Source organism: Ascaphus truei, chromosome 4 (assembly GCF_040206685.1).
Source record: "Ascaphus truei isolate aAscTru1 chromosome 4, aAscTru1.hap1, whole genome shotgun sequence".
Classification (NCBI taxonomy): Eukaryota; Metazoa; Chordata; class Amphibia; order Anura; family Ascaphidae; genus Ascaphus; species Ascaphus truei.
In genome coordinates this window covers 290,944,405-290,970,277 of record NC_134486.1, presented here as the reverse complement: position 1 = coordinate 290,970,277, position 25,873 = coordinate 290,944,405, and the positions used below count along the sequence as shown (strand labels likewise).

General features: G+C 40.6%; 1 protein-coding gene across 1 annotated transcript in view; it reads left to right on the top strand.

The window, feature by feature from the left end:
* LAMA4 (laminin subunit alpha 4) overlaps positions 1–25,873 on the top strand; it is a 132,820-nt gene that overhangs the window by 20,255 nt on the left and 86,692 nt on the right. Inside the window, exons 4-10 of the mRNA XM_075597648.1 lie at positions 3,934–4,014; positions 10,271–10,485; positions 11,425–11,525; positions 12,101–12,281; positions 18,081–18,176; positions 23,311–23,462; positions 25,195–25,305. Of these exons, the coding sequence (XP_075453763.1) occupies positions 3,934–4,014; positions 10,271–10,485; positions 11,425–11,525; positions 12,101–12,281; positions 18,081–18,176; positions 23,311–23,462; positions 25,195–25,305 (937 nt within the window). The remainder of the gene's footprint in view (positions 1–3,933; positions 4,015–10,270; positions 10,486–11,424; positions 11,526–12,100; positions 12,282–18,080; positions 18,177–23,310; positions 23,463–25,194; positions 25,306–25,873) is intronic.

The window sequence follows — 25,873 nt, the reverse complement described above, 5'->3', positions numbered from 1 at the left end:
GACTATCATCCTTCCTTATGTTATATGTGACGTGAGTTTTACATTTTACAGATGTTATACTTGGTAGCAAACCAAACAACTATTAAAAGGTTGTTTTTTTCTGCCACATGTAGGATAAGGGGAATGGGATGTTTAAACGGATGCTAATGACAATGATACAAGGACTCGGATATGTTCTATACAAGGGTTTGGAAAACAACATGTTAGAGAAGCTCACATTAGTACAATTTAAATGTAAGTGCTGAGGAAATACAGTGAATAGCTTTTTGCAATGTACGAAATAAAGGACTCACTGTAAAATTGACCAGTTGTACAGTACTAATCATTATAAAGGGCAGCTTCAGCCACATGGAGCTGGCTATTCTGCAGCTTTTCTGTAATAGGATTTGTGATTCTGGTATCCTTGCTTGCGCGCGCACGCACACCTCCCACCTCTTTACTTTGCTGGTCTGCTTCACTTCAGTAATTAACTGTTAATTACAGTACACATCGACGGGACCTTTTAACCCAGGATGTCTAGGGTTACTATTTTAAAGTTTATTGTCAAAACCTCTGCAGGTTTGCTGATGTTTGCTTGATATGGACATACAGTATGCGCAGACGCTGTGTTTCATTGATTTGTTTCACTGTTAAAGAATTTGAAACGCTTGAGAGTTTATTTTTTCTCTGGGGGAAAGAGGGGAGAGGCTGCACACATGATCTCATCACTGCTGTGATGGGAACATTCGTTTTTCTGTGTGGTTCCCATGAACTGAATTCTTATTAGTTTGCAGGAGGCAGATGCAAAAATCTTTCTTGATTACAACAGATGTTCTTTCTCTTTGTACAATACGCAGAAGAGTTTTCAACGTTTCTGTGCTCGATTACTGTAACTTGGGAAGAGTTGTATTAGTTCTGACCCCTATTCAATTTGCTGCAAAACCGTCTTCCTGGAGTTTGATATGAGCAGAGACGGACAAGTCTTCTGTCGACATTCACATTCGCTGGAAATGTGGTGTCTCTTTGCAGCGGCAGATATTTGAGGCTCACTCTCAAAAATGCACAGTGACTTTTTTTTCTTCGTTTACAGAGACATTCGCACATAAACGTAAATGTCTGCACATTGTCATCAAATGTTTTTTCTGACATTCACTTTGGGAGGAGTATAAATCAGGGTGCAGTCCCAGGTCTTAGGTTACCTCTGGGTTGCTGGGTGACTGCTGCTTCAAATATTTTATTACATAATAATATTTACTTAATAAAACTAGTAGCATTTAATGTAGCTGCATTGACCTCAGTCTATGTCTACACCCTGGGCTAGTGCGTGGCCTAGCCTCTACTGTATTGTCTGTGCTTATTGTCTACTATATTATAGCAGTATAATAAGAATAAACAACAACAGAGTCAGTTCAGTTCAAGGAGGGTTACATTTATATATATATATATATATATATATATATATATATATATATATATATATATATATATACATACATACATTCAGTATTTGTATCCAGTTTGCAAGGCCAGCTACTGTTAGAGTCCTCAGATTCCAGTATAGAATCAATATAGTGATTTATGTGGACACCTTCTAGGGGTACCTTGAGTATGCCTTATTGCTCTAGAAGTGTAGACAAGATGTATCTTGGCTATGGGACTAATGAAGGGAATATTAAAACATCCTAAATAGAGTCACAGGCAGCTGCTCATATATATATATCCTCTGCACTAGATATATATGTATGGTTTGTTATATTCTATTCTATTGGCTGCAGTAATACACAGAGTGTGTATCATTTACCCACACAGACCCCCTTATACGGGGAAATGTTGGTTGGGGAATCTTCTCACCCCAACAATGTGCAGCCAGAACTGTGCTAGAGGTATGAACAGATAATGGTATGAATATCTGCAAAGGTAATGATAGTATATACCAGGACCCATATACAACCACCCTGTCAGGGAAGTGTTTAAATGGTAATATGCAAGGGAAGCACACACAGGTGGCTGATCAGTGAGGTTATTCACGGACAGAAATCCTTGAACAAGGAGTATAACCCCTTTTAGCCCCATAAAACCAAATAGCAGGTAGAAGTAACCGTTCTCCAATAGAGCTCCCTTAATAGGGTAATGGTTTCAAACAGTAAGAGCTAATAATCCTAAGGGTTACACCAAGGATCAGTGAAGTCAGCCGACAGCTGGAATTGTGCTTCTCACATATTGATTCTATACTTGCAGACCTTTGCCTTATTTGGCTCTAGGGGCTATATTCACGGAACGCCTCATTAGGTATTACCCTTATGGTAGGTAGCTTCCAGTGTTTGAATGGGACCACAACATCAGTCACACGTCCACAGATAGTCACATACAGATATCTACTTTGCCTTGCTTAGATGTTATACATGTACACCACATATATGTCACCATTGATTCAGAGCACCTACTGTATATATACACGCTCTAAGAATATACATGTACATTAGGACTGACATCCTGTGTGGTGGGTACATCACGGACTTATCTCCATACCTATAGGAGGCTATATACATAGCACCAGATCCTAAATATCTATCCAGGATCTCCATATGTATACACTACTTAACTACCCTTAGTTAAGTTACGAATGATTACAGTCACGTGCTGTTTGACACACACTCTTATTTTAAAGCCCATTTTTTTATTCATTGTTCACCAATAAAGTATTTTAATCAAATAATTATACATTTAGCTTGATAGAGTGCTGATATACTAGGTCTCCTTTTCTTTTGTATGCATCTAAAAAATTATCAGGACACCGGGACAGTTCCTTAAAACAGGGACTGTCCCAGCTTAAACCAGGACGTCTGGTCACCCTATGCTTACACAGCATTATTTAACTTTTTCAAAAAGCAAAAATTAAACGTATGGTAAACAGACAGGGTCTGGTATTTACTAGACACCTTCCAGCTCAAGAAAGCACCTTACAGCTCATTGAAGTGTATGGGCCATGAGCTGTCTTCTGATGCCAGAAGGTGTCTTATGGAGTAGCCCCATTTAGTAAATATGGGCCATATTGTACTCATGGGCAGGGATCTACTGTATGAGCCCATATTGTTAGGTATTGCACCCCGATCTAGCAGAAATGGCAGTTACCACTGTATCAGGGTGCAATACCCCACACTGTGGCTTGATTAATCCCGGCCATGAAGGGTTTGTCTTTCACAGAACAGATGCACCAGCTTGGGCTTCTAGACACTTTAAAGAATAGGTCCTCTATATTATACTGTGCACAACTTTAACATGGAGAATGGCCTGGCATAAAAAATTAAGGGTCAGATTCCTGAAGCGCCGGTACGGGATGGCACACCTGATAGGGCGCTAACTCTAATTGACTTGAATGGGTGTTAATAATGCCAGATCAGGTGTGCTAAGCCCAACCACATCATGATTCTGACCCTAAATATTTGGTAATCTTTTATTTGTTTGTCTATATGATGAAGGACTTAAAATTACTTTTTTTTTTCCAGTCCTAGAATGTTATTCCCAACAACATTCAGTACTTTGGCTATATTATAATTACCAGCTGCCTTTCTTTAACGTGGACAAAGAAGACAGAAGAAGGACTTTTACCGGTATTCATTTTCTACTGAACAGATGAAATCAAAGACATCTTGTAGACCACAATGGCTATGGACATGTTTAGTAACATTTGTTTATATAGTCCATAAAATAACTTTGTCCTCCACAACTGTGATGGTCCCAAGACCAAAACGAGAAACAGGAACATTTACATTTTAATAGAAATATTCTAATTTGTAGCAGTAACAAGAAATTATTGAAAGTCTATGAATGAGTCCGTCTATTAATAATACCCAATCCAAATGTATTTCTTGGCACTGCATTGTTAAATAAGAGTTTTAGGGAGAGTATAGTCTATAGAAACGTATTTTGAAATATTTTTTATCCTTCTTCCAGCTTTGCTCTTACTTGTGGGATTAAGAGTGGTTCTGTGCGCTGCCTTTGCAAGGAAAACTATGCTGGGCCTAAGTGTGAAAGGTAAGCATGAAAGCAGGGTTGAAAAAAAATATCTCAGTGCCCCAAGTGAATATCACAAATATGGTAAAAAAAAAAAAAGAGAGAGAAAATGCAGTGAACAACCAACTAGTATAGTGTAGTGACACTACTCTTAATATCGATAAAAAGGGGTGTGAAATGGGTTAAATCCACATACTATAAAATAAACAATCCATACATATAAAAAGGGAAACCTTAAGGGTTTCTAGTGCAAACTATATAGTACCCATTAAAATTCCAAAAACAATTGTTGTAAAGTAGCAAAAAGAAAACATATGAAGTGTAATGTTCAAAAAAGGATATAAATTCCAAAAGCCTACTTCCTCGTAGAAATTTCTTCCATACTGTATATAGTGTGATAACATTTACACAAAAAAAAAAAGCAATAACTAGATTAAACAGTAATGTCCTTGCAGGAATAACGATCTTGAACGCAATGTCACCAGAATTTCAAAGGCTCCAACGATGATCCAAGACCCCATTCAGTTTTAATGGGACTGCCAGGGACCCCTGCTGTGTTAATCCGATGGGCCATTAGTCTGTCTGCAGAAATGTCACAGAAATGTTGCAGCATTACTGGGAGGTTGCCGCAGATTTTCCAAGGCAAGTGTTTGGATACTCGTGACTGCTTCTGTATCTCTTAAATAGCACCAGGTCAAATCCTGCAGTACATTCTGATTGCAATAAAAAACATACAATCTGGCACTAGATAACATAATACATAAATCTCAAAATCGACGAGTAACAATATTAAACCCAATCGTTCTCAATGAGGCTATAGATACTGACATATAACACAATACACCAGTTTATAGAAAACATAATTAAACCAATTTTAAAAAATACATATTGTATGCCATATAGTATTTCTTTCATTGCAATCAGAATAGTTTATGTGGACACATGAATGTACTGCAGGATTTGACTAATGGACTTGACCGTGGTGTTATTTAAGAGATATGGTATCTGGTAGCAGAACATACATCTGAGGAAATGGACCTGTTCCACGAAATGCGTAGGGCATTGTGGGACTGTTCAGTTTCATGAATTCAGATTGCATCTTTCATTGGATTGAACATTTTTTTACCGACCTGGTGACAGAGCTGATATAGGATATAGGATATAGGATCTATACTGGCTACAGTGTTCCCGGTACGGCGACTTGATCAAACCCGCACCCCCTGCTACTCTGAAACATCATGAAAAGACATGCCTGCAAGAGTGATCTAGTGGAGGGTCTTTGAGATTCTGGTGATATTTCGTTGAAGATCTTTTATTCCTGTAAGGGCATTGACGATTTATCTTGTTATTGCTTTTTTTAGTACATTTTAGTACATTTTATCACACTATGTGTGTCCCTGTGCATTTCTTTCTTTTTTTCTCTCATCTCCTTGGAAACAAGGTTATAGTTTTAAAAGTGTTGCACGTTGTTATTGCATCCATGGTGCTCCTGGCTTTACATGCAGTACAGAAGTGGCACAAATATATGAGCATGTAAAAGAAAAACACACATTTTCTTAAATTAAGACTGAAACTAAACCGGTTGCTGATATTGATGCACTATGATTTCTTAACCCCTCGACGCCCTAAATCCATAGTGTTGCAGAGTAATTTGTTGCTTAATCCAATAGCAGTGATTGGGTTCTTGTGAAGTACCTGTTTATGTGGATTATTATAATGTGTGCTGGAAGAACGGTAATAGCATCCAGATGTTGATAATCACGAATGGAAGGAGCTGTGACTGGAATTGCACGGTAATTACTGTCAGGCTCTATGTTCTCACTATCGATGTAAATGCAAATGTACAAAAACAAACTGTTCAACAGCCTCCAAAATGCCTTTTTTAGTTAATACTATGCTATTTGACAGCGAGTATTTTACAACTTGCACTTTAAAAAAGAGAGGGTGTCAGATCATTTTCTTTATTCTATACTGTCCCACAATCTCCTGTGGGTTTTCATTTTTGCTGTCTTTGATCTACATCTGACCATTGTTTTAAGAGCATGTTAGCCTAAAAATCAGCACATTTCCGGCAAAGGGTGTATTTTAAGACCGTATCACAAATAACAGATGTGGGGATATATTTTCTTCTATGAATTTGTCTGCATACAAAAGTAGATGCCCTGCAATGACCCAGTTTTATGGATTTTCGGTTGCAGAAATAGTGTAGAGTTGGTGATGGTATTCATTCATTCATACATTTAGCAGGTGAGAAGTTGCTGTCTTCAAATGTCTGTTCCTCACAAATATCTGATCATATCTCATTACTCAGTGAGGGTCAGAAAAAACAGTGCAGTTTGGCTAAATAATGCAATGCTCATTGCTCCCAAAGCTGAAATATCATTGTGTTTGCAGCTTGAGCTGTTGAACCATGTTATTGTGAATTAATCACAATGTGTTTACGTCAACCACTGACCCATAATCAATCTGTTTAAAACAAACAAAACCCCTGACAAGGATCCGAGTTGTGAATCAAACTGTTGATCATTTCACAAGAAATATTCTTATGTATTTTTTCTATAAAAAAAAGCCCTCTGGGGTGCCTTTTTTCCCTCACATGAGAGAGGTTTATAGTAAAGTAAAGTAAACAAAATACATTAGCCCTCATTCTGCATGCTATCGCATGGAAAACCCTGTTGAAGTCAATAGAGCTCCCTGATCTGCACTATCAGAGTTCAAAGAATAAGGGCTATTGTCGCCTTATATAATTATGTAACATGAAGTTATTAAGGATCTAAACAATTAAAGGATAATGGGAGGGGAGAAATGACACATGAAAACCACCTGTTTGCCGTCAAATGGATATCACCAGTTTACACAGTTTACAATTACAGAATGAAGAGAATGCAAAGGTCATCCACATTATCCTTCAAGTATATTAATATCAGAGATAATACCAACTACATTGTTGTCAGTATACTGAACAGCCGGATCGTCTAATTTACAACAGCAGTGTACATTTGTTATGTTACACACTGATCACTCTTTAAGGAGACACATATAGTTTCAATGTTACACCCAGGAACGGGCATTTACTCTCCAAACGTTTGTTGTGTGCTTGTTTTTTTTTTTTATCTTCATTCAATTTCAAAATACCACAAGGGAAAATCAGCAATGGTTACCATACCATAATTATTTCAGCTTGCTCGGACGGCAGAGGGAAAATACCCCTGTCTAAATAGACATACAGTATGGCTTCAATTAGTATGGCACTCATAACTATAACTAAATGGCGAGTACAGTATATACAGTATAATACATTACGGTCCCTTCCTACAAAAAAGAGACATTAATGTATGCTACACATGTTAGTTGAAGGGCCATATAAGCCCAGAACATTGTCTTTCAGTGTCAGAACCATGTTAGGCCTCGGCCATGTTTGCTGCTTGCTTGCGGAAGCGTGCTGACGCACGCTCCCGCTCAGCACTGAGCCCCTACAGCCGCAATTAGAGCGGCTTTAGTAGGGGCTCACCTGCGCTTCCGCGCGCTTGCGGAAGCGCAGGTCTTAGAGGAATTTCAAATTCCCCCGCTTGCCGGCGCGACAGGCCGGTCACTGGCCCGCCCCCGGCCAGTGACGCGCCCGCCCCCGGCCCGCCCCCTGACGGCCTGCTGAGAGCGCATGCGGTAAGCAACCGCAAGGCCAGGGAAAGCACTCGCTTTCCCTGAGCCTCAGTGCGCCTCAGCGAGCAAGCAGGGAGCATGGACTCAGCCTTACTGTTGTTGAGCACCAGTGACGCTGTTGAATGCTGCATAATAAAATAAATAAAGATGATTCATTTTTAATTGACGATCGAGTGCTGTAGCCAACCTTATTTACATAAATCCTGCTTATCTGACCCGATGAATGGAGGTTACCGCAGCTCAAAAAAGGCTTGTGAATACTTTTAGTTAGTCCAGTACGACGGTATCACAAGCAACAAATGTGTGGATATATTTTCTTCTACAAATATATATGTGTGTGTATATATATATGTGCATATTTCATTTGCATGTCATTTCCCAGAATCCCTTGCTGAAGTGGAAGTGCTGTTTGCTGGGTGATAATGGTGAAAGACAGGGTTGCAGACCTGTCTAAGACATGCAAATGAATATACAGGAAAGGAATATTTACAGTTGCTTTATGCTTTACTGTGGAGGGTTTTAGTCACTTTTTTTTACCCACCATAACCTTAATAGTGGTGGTGATTACCTACTCTTATCTCATTTGAGCAAATGTCAGCAAGCCAACCTCACACTGATGATACTCATCAAGGTTGAAACATGTCTGTGAGTGGGTTAACTGACTTTGCATCTCCCAAGTCCTTGCTTAAAAGCTGTGTTTAAAGCACCATGCATTGGCTAAGGGTTGCTCATGTAATGTGAGCATGAGATAAAAAGTGGCACTGTGTGCTCATTTGCATGTCATTTCCCAGAATCCCTTGCTGCAGTGGAAGTGCTGTTTGCTGGGTGATAATGGTGGAAGACAGGGTTGCAAACCTGTCTAAGACATGCAAATGAATATACAGGAATATTTACAGTTGCTTTATGCTTTACTGTGGAGGGTTTTAGTCACTTTTTTTACCCACCATAACCATAATAGTGGTGGTGATTACCTACTCTTATCTCATTTGAGCAAATGTCAGCAAGCCAACCTCACACTGATGATACCCATCAAGGTTGAAACATGTCTGTGAGTGGGTTAACTGACTTTGCATCTCCCAAGTCCTTGCTTAAAAGCTGTGTTTAAAGCACCATGCATTGGCTAAGGGTTGCTCATGTAATGTGAGCATGAGATAAAAAGTGGTACTGTGTGCTCATTTGCATGTCATTTCCCAGAATCCCTTGCTGCAGTGGAAGTGCTGTTTGCTGGGTGATAATGGTGAAAGACAGGGGTGCAGACCTGTCTAAGACATGCAAATGAATATACAGGAATATTTACAGTTGCTATATATATATATATATATATATATATATATATATATATATATATATATATATATATATATATCCAAGCGTAGATCTGCAAATACACATTTTTATGGAGGGATTCAACTGTTGAAACAGAAATGCAAAAGTATTTATAGTAATACTAAGCACTAATAGTTCAGTAGTGGGGATCGCATTCATTTGTAAGTTTGGGAGCTGAAAATATTTAGTCAAGAAAGACAAAGTAGTAGGATTTAAGGCCCTTTGATTAACATAATGTGATATAAGTAAGGACAAGCAGATAGGAATAGAATAGATAGGCTTTAAGAAGGATTAATAATGACATTTAGTTGTTATGACAGCAGAAAATCTACAGACTCTTAGGCCAGGATAAGGTACAATAAGGTATATCGCAATGATATCCTGCGTTAACTACCATTCAAGTCAATTAATGTGATAGATAACATAACTGAAAAACAAACAAAAAAACATCTTGAATATATAACATCTACATACAGTATGCCATCAGTTTGATGTTGAGTATAGTTGGGTGTTGGAAATGTTGAGTGCACGAGCTTAGATTGTGGGAAATGTAAGAGAATAAATTATTTAGGCCGCGATGTCACGGAAGCAGCCATTCATAAAATACATGGGAAGGGTACATTTATGACGGGATGCAGAGCGTCCATCTTGGTTGGTATGAAAAAGATGGAAAAACATTAGGGGAATAACTTGGAGCTCAGTTTTAGCCATGTTACTATGTTATCACACTACGGCTGCATCACAGAAACTATATACCAGAAAGAAGAAGTCATGCGCTCACAGAAGTGCTAGAATAGTTTAATAAATCATGATAAGTACTTGTAATTCATCAAACAAGAAAAAACAAGAGCAATACAAATTAAAATAAAGACAAAAACAGGGCGGAAGAGCCCACAGGATGGGAACTGTAGCAGTATGGGCAGCAGTAGGAATCAAAGAGTATCACTTGGGGCGATTAGTTAGTAGATCAGTCTTCTGTAGCAAATGGCAGTGTAGCAGGCACCTGAAGCTTTCAAAGGGGTCATTCTTAACCCAAGAATTGAAGAAATAAAAAACTATAGACAATGAATAAATTGATGATCTTAAAAAGCAATTAAAAAGGCCAAGGAGGGTGAGTTTTTTTAACTTAATAAATATTGGCTAAATTGTCCTCAATTTGCAAACTACCAAAGGAAAAATTCCCACGTGAACTGAAATGAAAACCATATTTGCTTGACTTTTTAATAAAATGGTTTCTATTAGAGACGTACATTTTTGCTGTGGTTAATTTCTTTTTTTTTTTTCCTTTTAGGTGTGCACCAGGTTATTATGGAAACCCTCTGCTCAAAGGAAGCATTTGTAAAAAATGTGACTGTAGTGGGAACTCGGATCCTAACCTGATATTTGAAGATTGCAATGAGATGACTGGACAATGTAACAACTGTCTCCGCAACAGCACAGGGTTTCATTGTGAACGATGTGCTCCAGGATATTACGGAGATGCCAGAGTGGCTAAAAACTGCATGGGTACATGTTACAGTTTATTATGGAACATTTTATGGCTTTCATAATTGAGCACATTAACACTGTAAGATAATACTGTATTTAAGCAACTTAAATCTGTACAATTAATAGATGGATAGTGATATAATCAAAACAATCTGGTTTATGGATCTGGTCTAATATCATGTTACTTTACACGGTTCAATACATTTAATATCTTTTAAATATATAAATATTCCACATTATGGATTCTTACATCAGAGCCATTGTTTTTTTCTTGAAAGCAATTTAAGCATAAAGCAGCAATCCCACCAATGTGACCCCCCTTTTTTTTACAGCATGCTATCTGGGGCTCCCCCTGAGTTAAAGCACATTATTTTAAGCTCTGCGGACCTGGCCTGGTTACCGAGATACTTATCGATGAAGTTACCGGCCTTAATGTCTGTTTTTTTCCCAGGGATTTAAATGATCGTCCAATTAGAAGTGTAACAGATTATGTTGTGGCTTCCTATTGGCTCACAGACCACTTGAAATGTGAACGTCTATTTTATTTACCTTGAAGGCGACACCAGTAACTTCACCGGTAAGTATCTAAGGTCCCTGGGAGTCCCTGGAGCTGAAAATATCGAGGTTCAGAGGATTCCCCCCAAAATTCCAGTTTCCCTGCTGTAAAAAAAAAATGGGGAGTAAAAAAAAAAAACCAAGCAGCCAGGATTGCTGCATTCAAGAACACGTGGAGGTAAATTAATGTTCAGTAGGAGTAGGTATTTGAACAAATTGAGATTATCAAGAGAGGGAGAAACATTTTGATGGGTACCATCGTGAAGAGGTTGGCATACAGTATATAATAAAAATGGTACGGAGACTGGCTTTAAATGTGCCTGAGTTGATACTGAAGTGAAGATGGATATGTAAGTTGGTTATTTCTCTGCATTTTGCATAAATGAGATGTTGTTCTTTCAGCGTGTCGCTGTACAAAGTGTGGTACAGAGTCCTGTAATGATATTAATGGGCAGTGTCGCTGCAAACCAGGTGTCAAAGGCACTTTCTGTGAACATTGTCAAGTGAGTATCATAATTAACAATACGTAGCAATGTGGCACTTAGACCCTTATTAAATATGCTATGAGGCCTCCATCCTGGGTAGCCCTTTATTTCCCTGAATAGATCCAAATTAGGGTTCTCTTCACAAAGCTACAGTATAAAGGATATGACTATTTGCAAAAAATCTCAGCCAGTTATTATTTTCTACATGTAGTATATATCCTTGAACATTTATTTTGTGTGATAATATTTATTAGTTTAAAACCATAATGATGTAGTTCTCTTTTTCCATTTCTAAAAGGTCTCCCTGTGTTTGGGAGAACAGCACATTGTATGCCAAATCTGGCTATACTAATGGGGTATAAACTGGATAATCAGAGTAATGTTAATATGGGGATGATGAAAACGTATTTCTTTATCCCACCATAAATTCAGAACATCTAAAGACTTATTTAATGCCTGGAAATTTTTCCGGTCACAAAACAATGTAACTCTTAAAAAACAAGTTGCCAACGGCAACATCTGTTTCTTATTCCAGTTGATGAATGCATGGAATATGATAATGTCCAACCTTTTCCAATGTTGTGTTTTTGCAGGCTGGGTACTATGGATATGACAGTTGTTCTGGCTGTCAGAAGTGTGAGTGCAGTCTAGCTTCCCAGGATAACAACTGTGACCCTGTAACTCAACAGTGCAAATGTAACCGTGGTGCAGAAGGCTTGAAATGTGAGCAGTGCAGGTCTGGGTACTGGAATTATAAACCATCTGGCTGTCAGAGTAAGTACAACAACAGCAAAGAAGGGTGGGTAGCCGTGTTGGTCCTTTCTTCCGTGTAGTAACAAAGGAGGGAGAGGGGAGTAGGTGATATGATACCTTTTACTGGACCAACAATTAGTTGATGTGTTACCAGCTTTCGAACATCTTAGGGTCCTTCATCGGGTATGGACGCCTGATGAAGGACCCTGAGAGCTTCAAAAGCTTGTAACATATCAACTACTTGTTGGTTCAATAAAATGTATCATACCACCTATTCCCTTTCCCACCTTGGTTACTACAGAGTAAGTACAGGCAGACATAGCCCTTTGGCTCATTTCCTAAACAGTGGTACAAACTGTCTTCAGTGGAGTGATATAGCTTTGTAAACGGTAAAACTGGAAGATTTGCTAAGTTTAATGAATGCAAACAAACTGACACGTTTGTAAATCTAATAACATGTTATAACAGCCTAATTTCAGTGTAATTTCTAGTTCATCTCACCACTAACAATGGCCTCATCTATATGACACAATGTTATCTTAACAGAAAAGCAGTTTGTGCTCAGTTTGAAGGTGCAACCCACCTAGTTACTAAAGTTAACTCATAGGCCTAGAGCAGTGATTTCCAACCTTTTTTGTTTGGAGGAACCCTTGAAGTATTTTAAAATATCTCGGGGAACCCCTATCTGGCTGACACATATAAGGTTCGACAGGGGTCAGTCACAACATTTCATACCTCACGAGCCACCTCTATTTCCCACAATCTACCCATGTATTTCTCTCCCATCCGTCTCACTAACTCTCCCCCCCTCCCGCCTCGCATGTATTTATCCCTTGTGTCTCACTCTTACTCCCTCTTTTCCTCACTCACTTCCTCCCGTCTCCCTTCTCTCACTCGCCCCTACCTTCCGTCAATTACCCCACTCTCACTCAATCCACCGTACAAAATACGTACCAAAAAAACCCACCCCCACGGAACACTGGTTGGGAATCACTGGCCTAGAGTAATGAAGCCCCATTAAATAGGAGTTAAAATCGCACCCATAAAGAACCAGCATTATTACCACATAAATAAGGGCTTGAGTCAAACAATTAAAAAAAAAAAAAAATCTCCACGAATGTACTGTAACCGCATCTATATTTGAATAACGTATAACAGTTATAACATTACAGCCCCTTGTGCATACTCATGGGCACTTTAAGTAGCCATGCCTACTTTCAGTACTTGTTTCCTCCCTAGAAAAATAAATAGGAAATGAGAAAGGAAAGAGCAGGCATTTAAGCACCAGAACAATACAATCACTATCAAACTATAAACCTAAATGTTGGCAAACACTAACAGGATCGCATTCAAATGATTTATTTAAAAATGATTATTTTAGTAATTAAGAAAATTAGTGCACTTGTGGTGCTAGGTTTAACTGGGCCTGTCATGAACAGCACAACTGTGAGCAAGTGACCTGCATACGGGCCAAGGGTTAATACACAGCTCGCAAGCGCTCCCACTTTTCCCCTCCACAAAGGTCCCTCAAATGTACAATATCTCCCCATATGGGACGGGTTAATATACAGCTCACAAGCTGCCCCACTTTTCACCTCCGCAAAGGTCGATCAAATGAGTTAACATCTCCCTTAAATCTGTCCCCACATACCAACTGTCACGAACGGCACACAAGTGTGAACGTGACTTTGATATGCAATCAGGGTTAAAACACACAGCTATTCTAGCCAACTCCCATTTAACCTGTGCAAGGTACCTCCAATGAGTTAATATTAACCCCGTACTCAATTGCAATCATATCTATATGCTTCCACCAACCAGGATATTTATGCAAATAAAAGATGTCAAATTAATATTTGCTAGAGTCCAGGTCCCTTTTTATTATAGAAAAAACTATGCACTGTAACACACAAAAATCTGTTGTAGCCAAATGTGTCAGAAAACGTAAATACTCTCTCCAGAGCATGCAAAAGTTAATTCAGAGCCCAAAGCATCACTTATTAAATGTTTTAATTATATATATATATATATATATATATATATATATATATATACAGTGCTTAGATTACAGAAAAAGGATTACAAGAACATACAATTACAATAAATGGAGAACAGTTTCTCAAAATGAAAGGATAAAACAGAAACAGAAAACCCTATATATTCATTACCCAAATGCCATAGGTTTTCTCCCAGAGAGGTCACTGGCTCAGGAACATGAGATATCACGTGTTGGGTCCAAACACAGCTCTGCTGAAATCTGATTTTCATAAAGCCAAAGCTTTAAGTACATTCTTTCCCCATGGAAAATAACATAAGCCCACTCTCATCGTAAATCAGTTGTTAGATTGACATTTTTACGATAGAGTAAAAAAAAACTCTAACAAATTACGTTTAAACTTCTCAATATCTAAATACCCTCATAACTTTCCTTAACTAATACTTACACACGAGTCACATCAATACATTCAGGCGCTCATGGTGGACGCGACAAGACTAAGCATGACCGTCTTACCCCTAAACCTGAGCAACAAATTAATATCTGTTCCTAGTACCTCTTAAACATGCAGTGTGTGATGTCAGAACATGTCATACTGTGACACGATTACAGATTTGTAACTCTTATTATGCAGAGGAGATGACATCACATGATATTCTCATTTTTAATAAAGTCACTGTTATGTTGAATATTTTCTTAGCCATGCCCCCTAAACCTTGCAGAACCCTCCAGAGAATGCCTTTGAAGCTAGCTCTAAAACGATCAAGTTTATAAAGTTGTCAGGAGAGCCATATTTTATTCCCTTCTCTGTCAAAACAAATGCCCCTATCTCGCGACTATCAGATCCATACAACTGTAATGCGTAGCTCACCACAAACGAAGTGCGACCGCGGTGCTGAGGTAGGGAATTGGTTTACGCCGACCCACAGCCACATGGGCATTCCTAGGATGTAGAGTAGTCGTTCAAGCCAGGTCAGGGGTATAGATTGGAGATTAGTGTTAGTACTTGCCAGGTCTGGAGTGGAGATTTGAGGATCGTCGAAGTGCGTAGCCAAGATCAGGGTTGGAGAGTATCGGATAGTCGGGGTACGTAGCCAGGTTCAGGATAGGAGAGTATCGGATCGTTGGAGTACTAAGCCAAGGTCAGGACTGGAGACAGGAAAATGGTCGTACGAAGCCGGATTAGGAGAGGAGAGGATGCGGAATCCAAAAGACTAGCAAGGTAGGCAACAAGACAGCAAGACAAGGCAAGGTCACAGGTACTGGAATGCAGCAAGGCACAGCGTCACACCTCAGACTATGCTCAGCAAGGATTGAGAGCAGACTGAAGGTATATAAAGGCAGAGCCTCCAATAGCCAGCCAGGGCGGAACCAGGAATTAGGCACTGATAGGCTGCTGGTGCACACAGGTGTGCCCTATGACACCGCCTAATCAAGGATGGGGGCGGAACTGCTCGCGCGCCGACCTGTGCGCGTCACAGAGGTCAGGGGGCAGAGCTTGGAGCGCGTGTCACTCCCACGCCGATACTGAGTGTCTTTAGAGCAAGAGGGGGCGGGACCAATCGCGCGCCGACCCGCACGCGTCACTGAGGTCCAGTGGCGGAGCTGAGAGCGCGCCTCACTCCCACGGCGGTCCTGTCCATCACCAGAGCGGGGGCGGGGCTAAGACTGCGCATCACCAGGGAGGCTGTCCGAATGAACCCGTCGTGCGTCAGAGCGGGGGGCGGGGTCAGAATCCACGGACGGGGAATCAGGCCGCACAAGGTCCACCCGCGCGTATTGGGACCACGAGACTGCGCATCCTGAGTGTCCGTCAGGGAAGGCTTGTTGGGGTGAGGAGACGGTTTGCGACCGCCAGGATGGCGAATCCTCACAACAACCCATCTAGCACTTTTAAGTCGGCCATACAGGATAGCTCCTGCCTACCCCCCGCCCCCATTAAGCTCTCTTTGAAGACAAGCACAAACCCGGAAAAAGTCCTGACCTGTTACAAACCCAAAATATGGTATTTGTAACCCCAACTTGTTGCACAATTAACCCCTGAAGCACCAGATGGTTTAAAATACATAATATCTCATGACATTATCATGACAGGGCCTATGTACTAAGATTATATATATATATTTTTTTTTTATTTTATTTGCATGTCAAAGTTTCAGTACTGAAAAGTAAAACAGAACTTCATAAAATGTTGGATGTATGAAGACTTTATACATAGGACACATACAGTAATTTGTTATTTGAAATAATTTTTGAAGCATCAGGTCATGTTGAATACCTAATTGATACAATGTATTTGCTACTAGCAGTAGTAAATCTAAATTATTAATAGAATATTATTTAAAACAGGCATACTGTGAAAATAATATATAGCTTGGTAACCTATACAATTAAACATCCGTGCTGCGTCAAATAAATGTTTGGGGTTGATACACACCAACTTCATTCTGCACTAACACTATTAAGAATCTATTAATGGTTTACGCCGACTTGATATTAGTGGATGATTGTGATGCACTTTCTCCTTTTTATGGCACGTGGAAACATAATTATTAACATCTGTACATCTAGTGTAAACCAAGCCCAGCGAGAGCAGCTACCTGCACCCCCTTCCGAGGTAAGTGTCCCGGGACCTGAAATCTCTCAATTTACACCATCAACAGCAAAAATTAGTTTTAAAATGCACCATTTTCGTGCACCATTAAACATTTTAAAACTAATTTTTGACGTTGATGGCATAGAATGAGAGGTTTCAGGTCAGTACATAGACGCACACAAGTGTAATTTAAAATGATATTTCCATATGCCAGTTTTGCGCCATTTACGATGCTTAGTTCATAGGACTTTCAAAGGGGCAAATTGCATGGTGAGTGTAGCATATTATATTTCAGGTGTTTATTAAAGCAGCAGAACATGGTGACACTTTTTTTTTAACGGTTTGAAGCATGGGGTCTCTGTAGCTGAACTGCATTAATTTCAGCTCTGGGGTCTAGAGACACTTACCTCGGAAGGGGGTGCCGATAGCAGCTCTTGCTGGGCTTGGTGGGGCTATAGAAATGGTGGCTTTACATGTCTTGGGTCACATAGGAATAGGGCCAATAGGAACCCGTGACGCTTAACATAAGTCAACATAACGATAAGCCTTCTCCCGGAAAGAGCATTGCGTTAACTATAAAGCCGTTAGTGACAATGAAATGCGAAAGAGTTGTTTCCCCTAACAGTATATATCCATTAACGTCTGTTAAGGTTAATGCAGGTACTCAATGTTATGTTACTTAGGTCAAACCTAAACATGGCATTACTCCCAGCCCTGCAATTGGGCTTTTACAGAGTCTGAAAGGGTGTAACACCACAGTTGTCTATGATTTATCTAACATATTCTTATTATCCCCTTTCCTTCTTTTTTTAAAAACTTTAGTTAAACACCAAGTTCAGGGCACTGGATGTGAGTAAGGCTAAGACATACTTAACTTACGTCAATGCTAATGAGATATATTCCACACCCGTTGTATTCGCTTGTACAGTAATTAGCTTTGTGTATATGGGTTAACCTCAGGGGAAATAATGTGGGTTACTGTTTTAGGTAACATGATGTTATGAGCCCTGGTTTAATGGAGCTTTGCGCATATGGCCCTTTGTACTTTGTTGGTAGGCATTAAAAGCATTTTGTACACTGACAGTACAATAAAATGAGGAATGTGATTGCATGAGACAGAGGTAATGCAGTGTACGTAATTCTAAACATATGTATGTATTTATTTCCCCTTTAATATTGATTTATTTTCAATAATGTGGACTTTTAACCCTTCTTCGTTCTTTTTTAGAATGTGACTGTGGAGGGGGACCATGTAGCAGTATCACTGGAGAATGTGTACTAGAGGACCCTAACTCACCTACTGCTTCAGACTGTTCTTTGTACAGTAAGTTGAATACTAAGGTTCAAGGGGGGGGGGGTTTATTAAAATGTGTGGCAAGCATAAACATTTCTGTTAATAAGAGGGCACCATTATTTTAAACAGGTCAAATCACTGGTTATCCTTTGCTTCCAACTCCTTTCTCAAAAAATACATGCAAATTAAGACTGATAGCTTGGGACCCCACTTGTAACACTGCAGGATAATGACTATATACTGTTGTCAAACCTCTATCTTTTTTCCCCCTTGTAATCAAATTTGTCCATTCCACAAAGGTGTCACTTTAGTTTAGCATAATCAGTTAACCCAAAGTACAGGCCAATTCATTGTGATGAGATCTTTCTGTCTGCACATGCTGGTACTCCTTTAGTAAGTCACTCAAACATTGAACACTCAAACCTGCTTGTTTACAATCATCCACAATACTCCCATTAAAAAGTTATTTCTTACCTGTGACCAGGTAACATTATTTATTTAGGGTTCCATAAAGTTTACACTAATGTCACTCCAAGTTCTACAAAGGCAGATGTTACAACCTGGCTTAGAATCAGGTTTTGAAATTGGGGTAGTTTGTGTAAACGACTGAACTTTTAATATGTGGTTCGGCTTCACGGACAGCTCCATTCAGTTCTCAGTTTTACCAGTTTCATATGGAACCAATATTGTAAGTAATTCATTCCTTCCAGTGGCCTTGACTTTCCCATTCCTCAATCCGGTCCCCTCCCCCCTCCCTCACAATCCCAATAAACAGAGTACAACAAACAAAAGATGAAGGCTCACAGTTTAAGTTGCAACAAGATTGCTGAAGCTTTACTCCATGCTTGTAGCAGACAAGATTATGTTTTAGGCCTGGGACATAGTAAGCACTTCGGTGCTGCTGCTCGCTCGTGCTTGCTGCCGCTCGCTCTACCAGGAGCTTTTTGCTGTCCTGGCAGAGGAGACAGCAAGCGCGATTGGGAGGCGGGTATCACTGTGTGTGTGTCACTTGGTAGCTGTCAGTGTGTGTGTGTGTCACTTGGTAGCTGTCAGTGTGTGTGTGTGTCACTTGGTAGCTGTCAGTGTGTGTGTGTGTGTCACTTTGAAGTGGTCTGTGTGTTTGTGTGTCACTGGGGAACGTGTGTGTGTGTGTGTGTGTGTGTGTGTGTGTGTGTGTGTGTGTGTGTGTGTGTGTGTGTGTGTGTGTGTGTGTGTGTGTGTGTGTGTGTGTGTGTGTGTGTGTGTGTGTGTGTGTGTGTGTGTGTATTATATAATATTTTAAAAATTAAAAAAAAAGACATGTTGTGAGAATAAATTATTTATTTACATTGTTCAACTTTGATAAATATATTCACGCACGCGCACACACACGCACACACAGACACACAGACACTCACATACACAGACACACACACACACACACACATACACACACATACACACACACAGACATACACACACGCATACACACGCGCACACGCATACACGCATACACACATGCGCACACACACACACATGCACACACACACGCATACACACATGCGCACACACACACACACATACACACATACACACATGCACACACACGCACACACACACACACACACGCACACACATGCACACACACACATATACATACATACACATATACACACACACACACCTCTGTGCTGCCTCTGTCTTGTCTGGTAGTTACAATGCCGGACCGGCTGCAGACCCATTGGATGGTAGCGGTCACGTGACCGCTCCTCCGCTTCCCCGAGCGGCAAATTTCAAACTTGCCTGTCTCGGGAAGTTTCTCAGCCTCCGAAACTATAGCCTGGCTGATAACAGATGCAGGGGCTTTGTGCACCTCTTCAGCGTGGCTCAGCCCGGCTCAGCGACGCTGAGTGCACTATGTCCTGGGCCTTAGGGACACAGCCCATTCCTCAGATAATTGCCACCTGTGTCATCCCAATAAACACAACACAACAACTTCTTGGGAAGATAAACCAGTCACAGCTGTATTGAACATATCATGATCAAACACATTACATATATGAACCCAATGACCCAGTCAGCTTGCTATGCCACCATTGCAAGAGCCCAATCGATACGCTCGACTCATGACCATCATCTCCACTAACTGCTCAGGCCACATGGCCAGTAAAAACACAACAACATGGAAGGTCACTGTCCTACCGGCCAGACGTCGCCTTTCTCAACAACATACATTAAAACGTTCAACACATCTCAACAACAAGAGTCCCCCACCCTTGGCCACACGTCTCTCGCGAGCTGTAACAAGAACAAAAGATGCCTCAAACCCCATAATAAAGGGAGAGAGAGTGGGAAACTTCCTTGTCCAGAACTAGCAGGAAAAAGAGGTAGCGCTACCTAACCTCGCCCCTTAATAACCGTTCTTAACCCACCACCTCTTACAGTCCCCCATCACATGTCCCCTGGGGAGGGACCCTCGGCTTTAATGTCATGCCGCTTCTCCCCTAAGAGTCTGTCTCTCTTTTTATTGATGGAAACTAATGCAGAGTTGTAGTTCCAAAACTTGAATAAATTAGACAAAGGTACTGTAGTGTAAATAGCGTAAATGTCTCAGTGCTTCTGTTTATGCTTGCCAATGACATCCACTTTTATTAGCTGCCAATTATTCATACACATACTGTATGTATATAGGAAGTACAGTGTAAATAATAATATAGCCAATATAGCTTTGCCATAAGTAAAGCAGTTCCTTTTACTCCCCGCCCATACCGTCAACACAAAACAATAACCAACAACACTTCCTGCCCCAAAACCTTCCTAATAGGTCGATATATCAGTAATGAAGATATAAAACCTCTTCAAAACAAAAACAGGAGTATTTTGCTGAGCCAGCTTTCTCATATTGTAAAATACATTTCTTTCAGTGACTTTTTAACACAGACATAAAATGTGGACAGCTATAGAGTTTCATCTAGTTTGAGCACAGTTCTGCTTCATTCACCGCAAAGTTATCACCTCACACTATAAAATAATTCCTCCCACGGTACAATTGTGTATGCCCCATAGCATTTATTACTTACAGGTAATGATAACAAATTGCTTCCTAAACTTAAAGCTAGGCCTTTTAACATATGGTTACTAGGAGCTCCTCTGTCCCCCTTCCTCCCTTGTCTATTTTGGGGGAGTAAGGGGCATGCTATTTTAACCCGTTAGCTGCCAAATGGGCCTTTAATACATGCATCAAAATGCTTTGCATGCCCCTTTGGGAGAGAAAGGGTTAAGCAGAGAGATTTAAACATCCTGTGATCTGGCAGATATTTTAGCACTAATAATAGGGATAATAATGAAGCAATAGACACAGCACATTATAATATGTGTATCTGGTAATTCTTCTTACCGACACTGCGCACATTGCCAATTACAGTACTGTACTTCACATGGAGCAAAGTCGGAGCAACATATTGATGTGAAGTGGTTCAAAATGGAAATGATCCTTTCCTGTCCATTCCCATATGAAGACTATAGACCAAAGCCAGAACAAGATCTATTCTTGAGAAGGCTATATGGACAGTCAAATTTACAGGGAACACCAAAGCCCAAAATGTTTTTTTAACTAATAAAAATGGAAGTGATGACTGGACTTTAATGCAATAAGATTGCTGCAGAGCAGAGATTACCACATTTAAACGGTCTATTAAAAATTATCTTCTGCATATTGACCAATGGTCAGAATTGTCTTGTATTGTTTCATTGGCCCACTGTCAGTCAATATTTTTTGTCCAAAACTGTGAAAAACATTAGCCCAGTGTTACTAAATTTCAGTGCCTTTGTCTTTCAAATATCAAGCCTGCGAATTACACTACCGACACACTTTATTAAAGTGTGGCCGGTACCGCAAGCCGGGAGATTTCCCGGCTTGCTAGTGGCCGCCCCTCGGCGTGCCGCGCGTCATAGACGCGCGGTCACGCGTCTTCGGGAGCCTGCGCCCCCTGCACGCGCGTCCAGGGGCTCCCCGAGGGAGCCCTGGTGTCCCGCGATCGCGGGACAGCGGCAGGGGGTTCCGGGGGACCCGGCGGACCCGGCAGCGGTAGGGAGAGCGCCCCGATCGGAGGGCGCTCTTCCGCTGCTTCGGCGCGCGCCTGTCACCCTCGGGCGCGCGCCAGGCTACTGCTGTGGCCAAGAACGGGCAAATGCTCGAATAAACTTGGCCGCAGCAGTATCTGTATACCATGGTGCTATTTGAAGGGTTAGTGTATATATACTCTTCAAATTATAACTACAGATGTAGCCAGACTTACTGTTTTCTCTACCGTGATCACATGCGATCCCGGTACCGTGCCGATTGCAGCACTGAAAACAGAAAGAATGAATGGGACACCTGCAGTGCTCATGCTTTGCTAACTGCAGTGTAATAACCCCCATACCTGATCTCTGTTCGCTCTGTATGAGCGAATGGAGAAGTATGAGGGTTCCACATACCTAACCTCCTCGGCTCCACGCCTTCACCCGCCTGCAGTTGCCGGCACTCACTCTGTCCCTGCTCCAACACTGTCCAACCCCCTCATGACGTAGATGACTGGATATGGGTATCTGCATCATGATGGGGGAATACTATAGAATCGTATTCAGTCATCTACATCCTCAAGGGGGCTGGACAGGACATTTAACCCTGTCCAGCCACATTGACGACGGAGATGACGGAATATGGTGCTATAGTATTCCCCCTCATGATGTATACAGTGTACCCATATTCAGTCAATGTACAGTATGTGATGAGGGGGTTGGACATTGCTGGAGCAGAGAGAGTGAGTGCAGCTGCAGGCACATGGAGCAGAGGAGAAAAGATAAGGGGGTTATTGTGCAAGCGGAGGATTAATGCAGTGGGGGGTCCCATTTAGAAGTATAGACCCCCCCCCCCCCCCACAGCATTAATCATCCTGGGCTGTAATCGACACCGTCCCCTGTGCCGCAGACTTTTTCTTGCTTGTCCGCGGTGCCGTGGACAGTGTCCGGTTGCCCCTGTATTTATCTTAGTGAATATAATGATATCCATGGAACAACTAAAGTCTGAATTTACAATACTGCAGATTTGCCATTATTATTTGGCAATACCACAATATTGGGAATTTAGTCCAGTTGCTAATTTTCAAATCATCTCTCTTCCATCTGTGCTCTTGTTTAACAGATTGTGGTAAATGTGTTTGGGACCTACTAGATGATCTCAGACTGGCTGCGTTGTTGGTGAATGAAACGAAATCAACACTGCTCAGCATTTCCACTGGGGTTGCCGCTCAAAGACACCTCAATGATGTCAACTCCACTGTCCTTCTTCTAACGGTATAGTATGCTCGTTGACTGCGGGTTATTTTTTAGCAATTATAAAAAGATAAACAAAAATGCATGTTTGACTAATACAACTGGTGCTGATCTTGCCCACACAAGTATGCAGGATCATCTCCAGGCTAGAAAGTGGGCAAACCTGTAACAATCTGATCCGCAAATCTTTACCAAAACCTGATCCGGTCACTAAAACATTTGGGCGGATACTTCCTAATCTTACGATCTGTTTCACCCCGACCCTGAAATATGGTTTTGGAGGAGAGGGGAAGTATGTATGTGTGTGTGGGGGGTGGGGGTGGAAGGGGAGAGGAGACAACATATGGAGAGATGCCTTTGCTCAAAAAAAGGAGCACACCGTAGATATCTGGGAGATATGCTGATGACATACTGTATGCATTATATATTTTTTAAATGACACACCCCACACTTCCTAAAAGGATTTCCATAGGAACTATACTGTATTAACATGCATAAGGCACCTTGTTGAGGAAGGAGCTACTGGTGTCAATTCCAACAATATCAGGACCCACAACCTCTGCTATTCAGGACAGCTGTACTTTTGTAGTGTAGACAGTAGGCCAATGTAAGGGAAAAGGGAAGTGTTTTGCCCGAGGCCAGCAGCAAAGGTTTCCCATACCGTTTATAGGAACTAAGCCTTGTGATGTTATCTTTTCCATTACATACTGTAAGCGTCCTCTTTAGGGCAGTGAGCTTAACACCAAATCTCTAACAAAAGTAGTAGGTACTGTATATTCTGTAATTTGTGAAGCCATTGAACATATTTTATACTCTGAAGTGTGCATTTCAATTACAGAGAAGGTGCAAAATCCAGCATATTTTAAAGAATGTATTAATGTAATTAACGTCTATAGAAAAGTGTGGCCATATTTACTAAGACCTAAGAAGTGCTACTCCATAAGATACTTTCTGTGCCGAAAGACACATTACGGCCCAGTCACGTAAATGGGCCATAAATGGCAATATTTACCATGCCATGCTGGAAGGAGTAAATGGGTAAATATAGGAAACATGAGGCCTTAATCCTCCCTAAAAGAAACATTGTTATTTCATCACATCCTATGAAATACATTCTTCTAAAATACAGAAGTATTGCCCCCAACTTTAACCTACTTGGCTACTAATGACATCATAATTAGTATGCAAGAACAACATACTGTAGCATGGTCGTGTGAATTAGCAATTTGCCTAGGATGCAAGTATCGACAAACAGCCATGTCACAATAAAGATAGGTAAAGATCATAGAAGCCAAAGCATTTGGTTACCATGAAAACCTTGAACATTTCAACAATTATTACAAATAATTCAATTTTTGTAACTGAATCTATTCTCTTAACCCATGAAACATATCACTGCTATGGGATCACTTGGGTGGAATGGGGATTTAAAGCCTTTGAGTATTTGTCACGGTGTGACATTTGAATGAGTGTGTATTTTTTTTTAAATAATTACTAAAGCTATTTTTCATCAATACTTAAAAAAAATCATTGGAATAGTGATTGTTTTTATAAGAGATGTTACAATGTTTTAACATACATTTTGCATTAAGAATATAGGCAGAGTATCCTCTCAATGCAGAACAAATAAGAAGAATGAAATGTAAAATACAATAATGACTGACCCATGACATGGTTCACGTTTAAGTGAAATTGCATTACACTGTGTGTGGGTTTTAGTTTGCCGACATTAATATTCCCTTTTTTTTGTCAGGCAAAACTTGAAGAGAAATACAATCACTCGATATATACAAAAATCCAGGTTGACAATGCTGAAAGTGAAGAGACAACTCTTCAGTCAGATGTGAATGCAATTGCTGAGAAGGTTGGTACTGTATATGTTTTAGTTTTTCTATTATTATTTTTTTACGCAAGCTAAAAAGAGAGAAAGAGGGAGAGAGAGGGAGAGAGAGAGAGGGGGGGAGAGAGAGAGAGCGAGAGCAAGAGAGAGAGAGAGCAAGAGAGAGAGAGAGAGAGAGAGAGATCTGTACCGTGTTAGCGAGCTTAATAATCATAATGAAGCATTCCAAGATGTACTGTTTTTAAGTGAAAACCTCTCTTGCTTTATCCATTGTCACACCGCCAGAAGAAGAGATCAGTGTATCTCGCACAAATGAAAGCATTTAGTTAGCAACAGAACGGTATCGTCTATTCATTTTTATTTGATATATACTGTATATATATGTAGCCATGCCACCTGTGGCTACTAATCTGCCCTTGTACTGGCAGTAAGCCCTGGTAAGAGCAGGCCTTACCAGCAGTCAACATGGGGTTTTCCCCCTCTTTGGTGCTGCACTTGATTGACAGTGGGAAATGGTGACATCAGGCATGAGCATGTCCAATCATGGGACAGACCTGGTGCTCTCCTCCTGGCTGTACTTAAAGGCAGTACC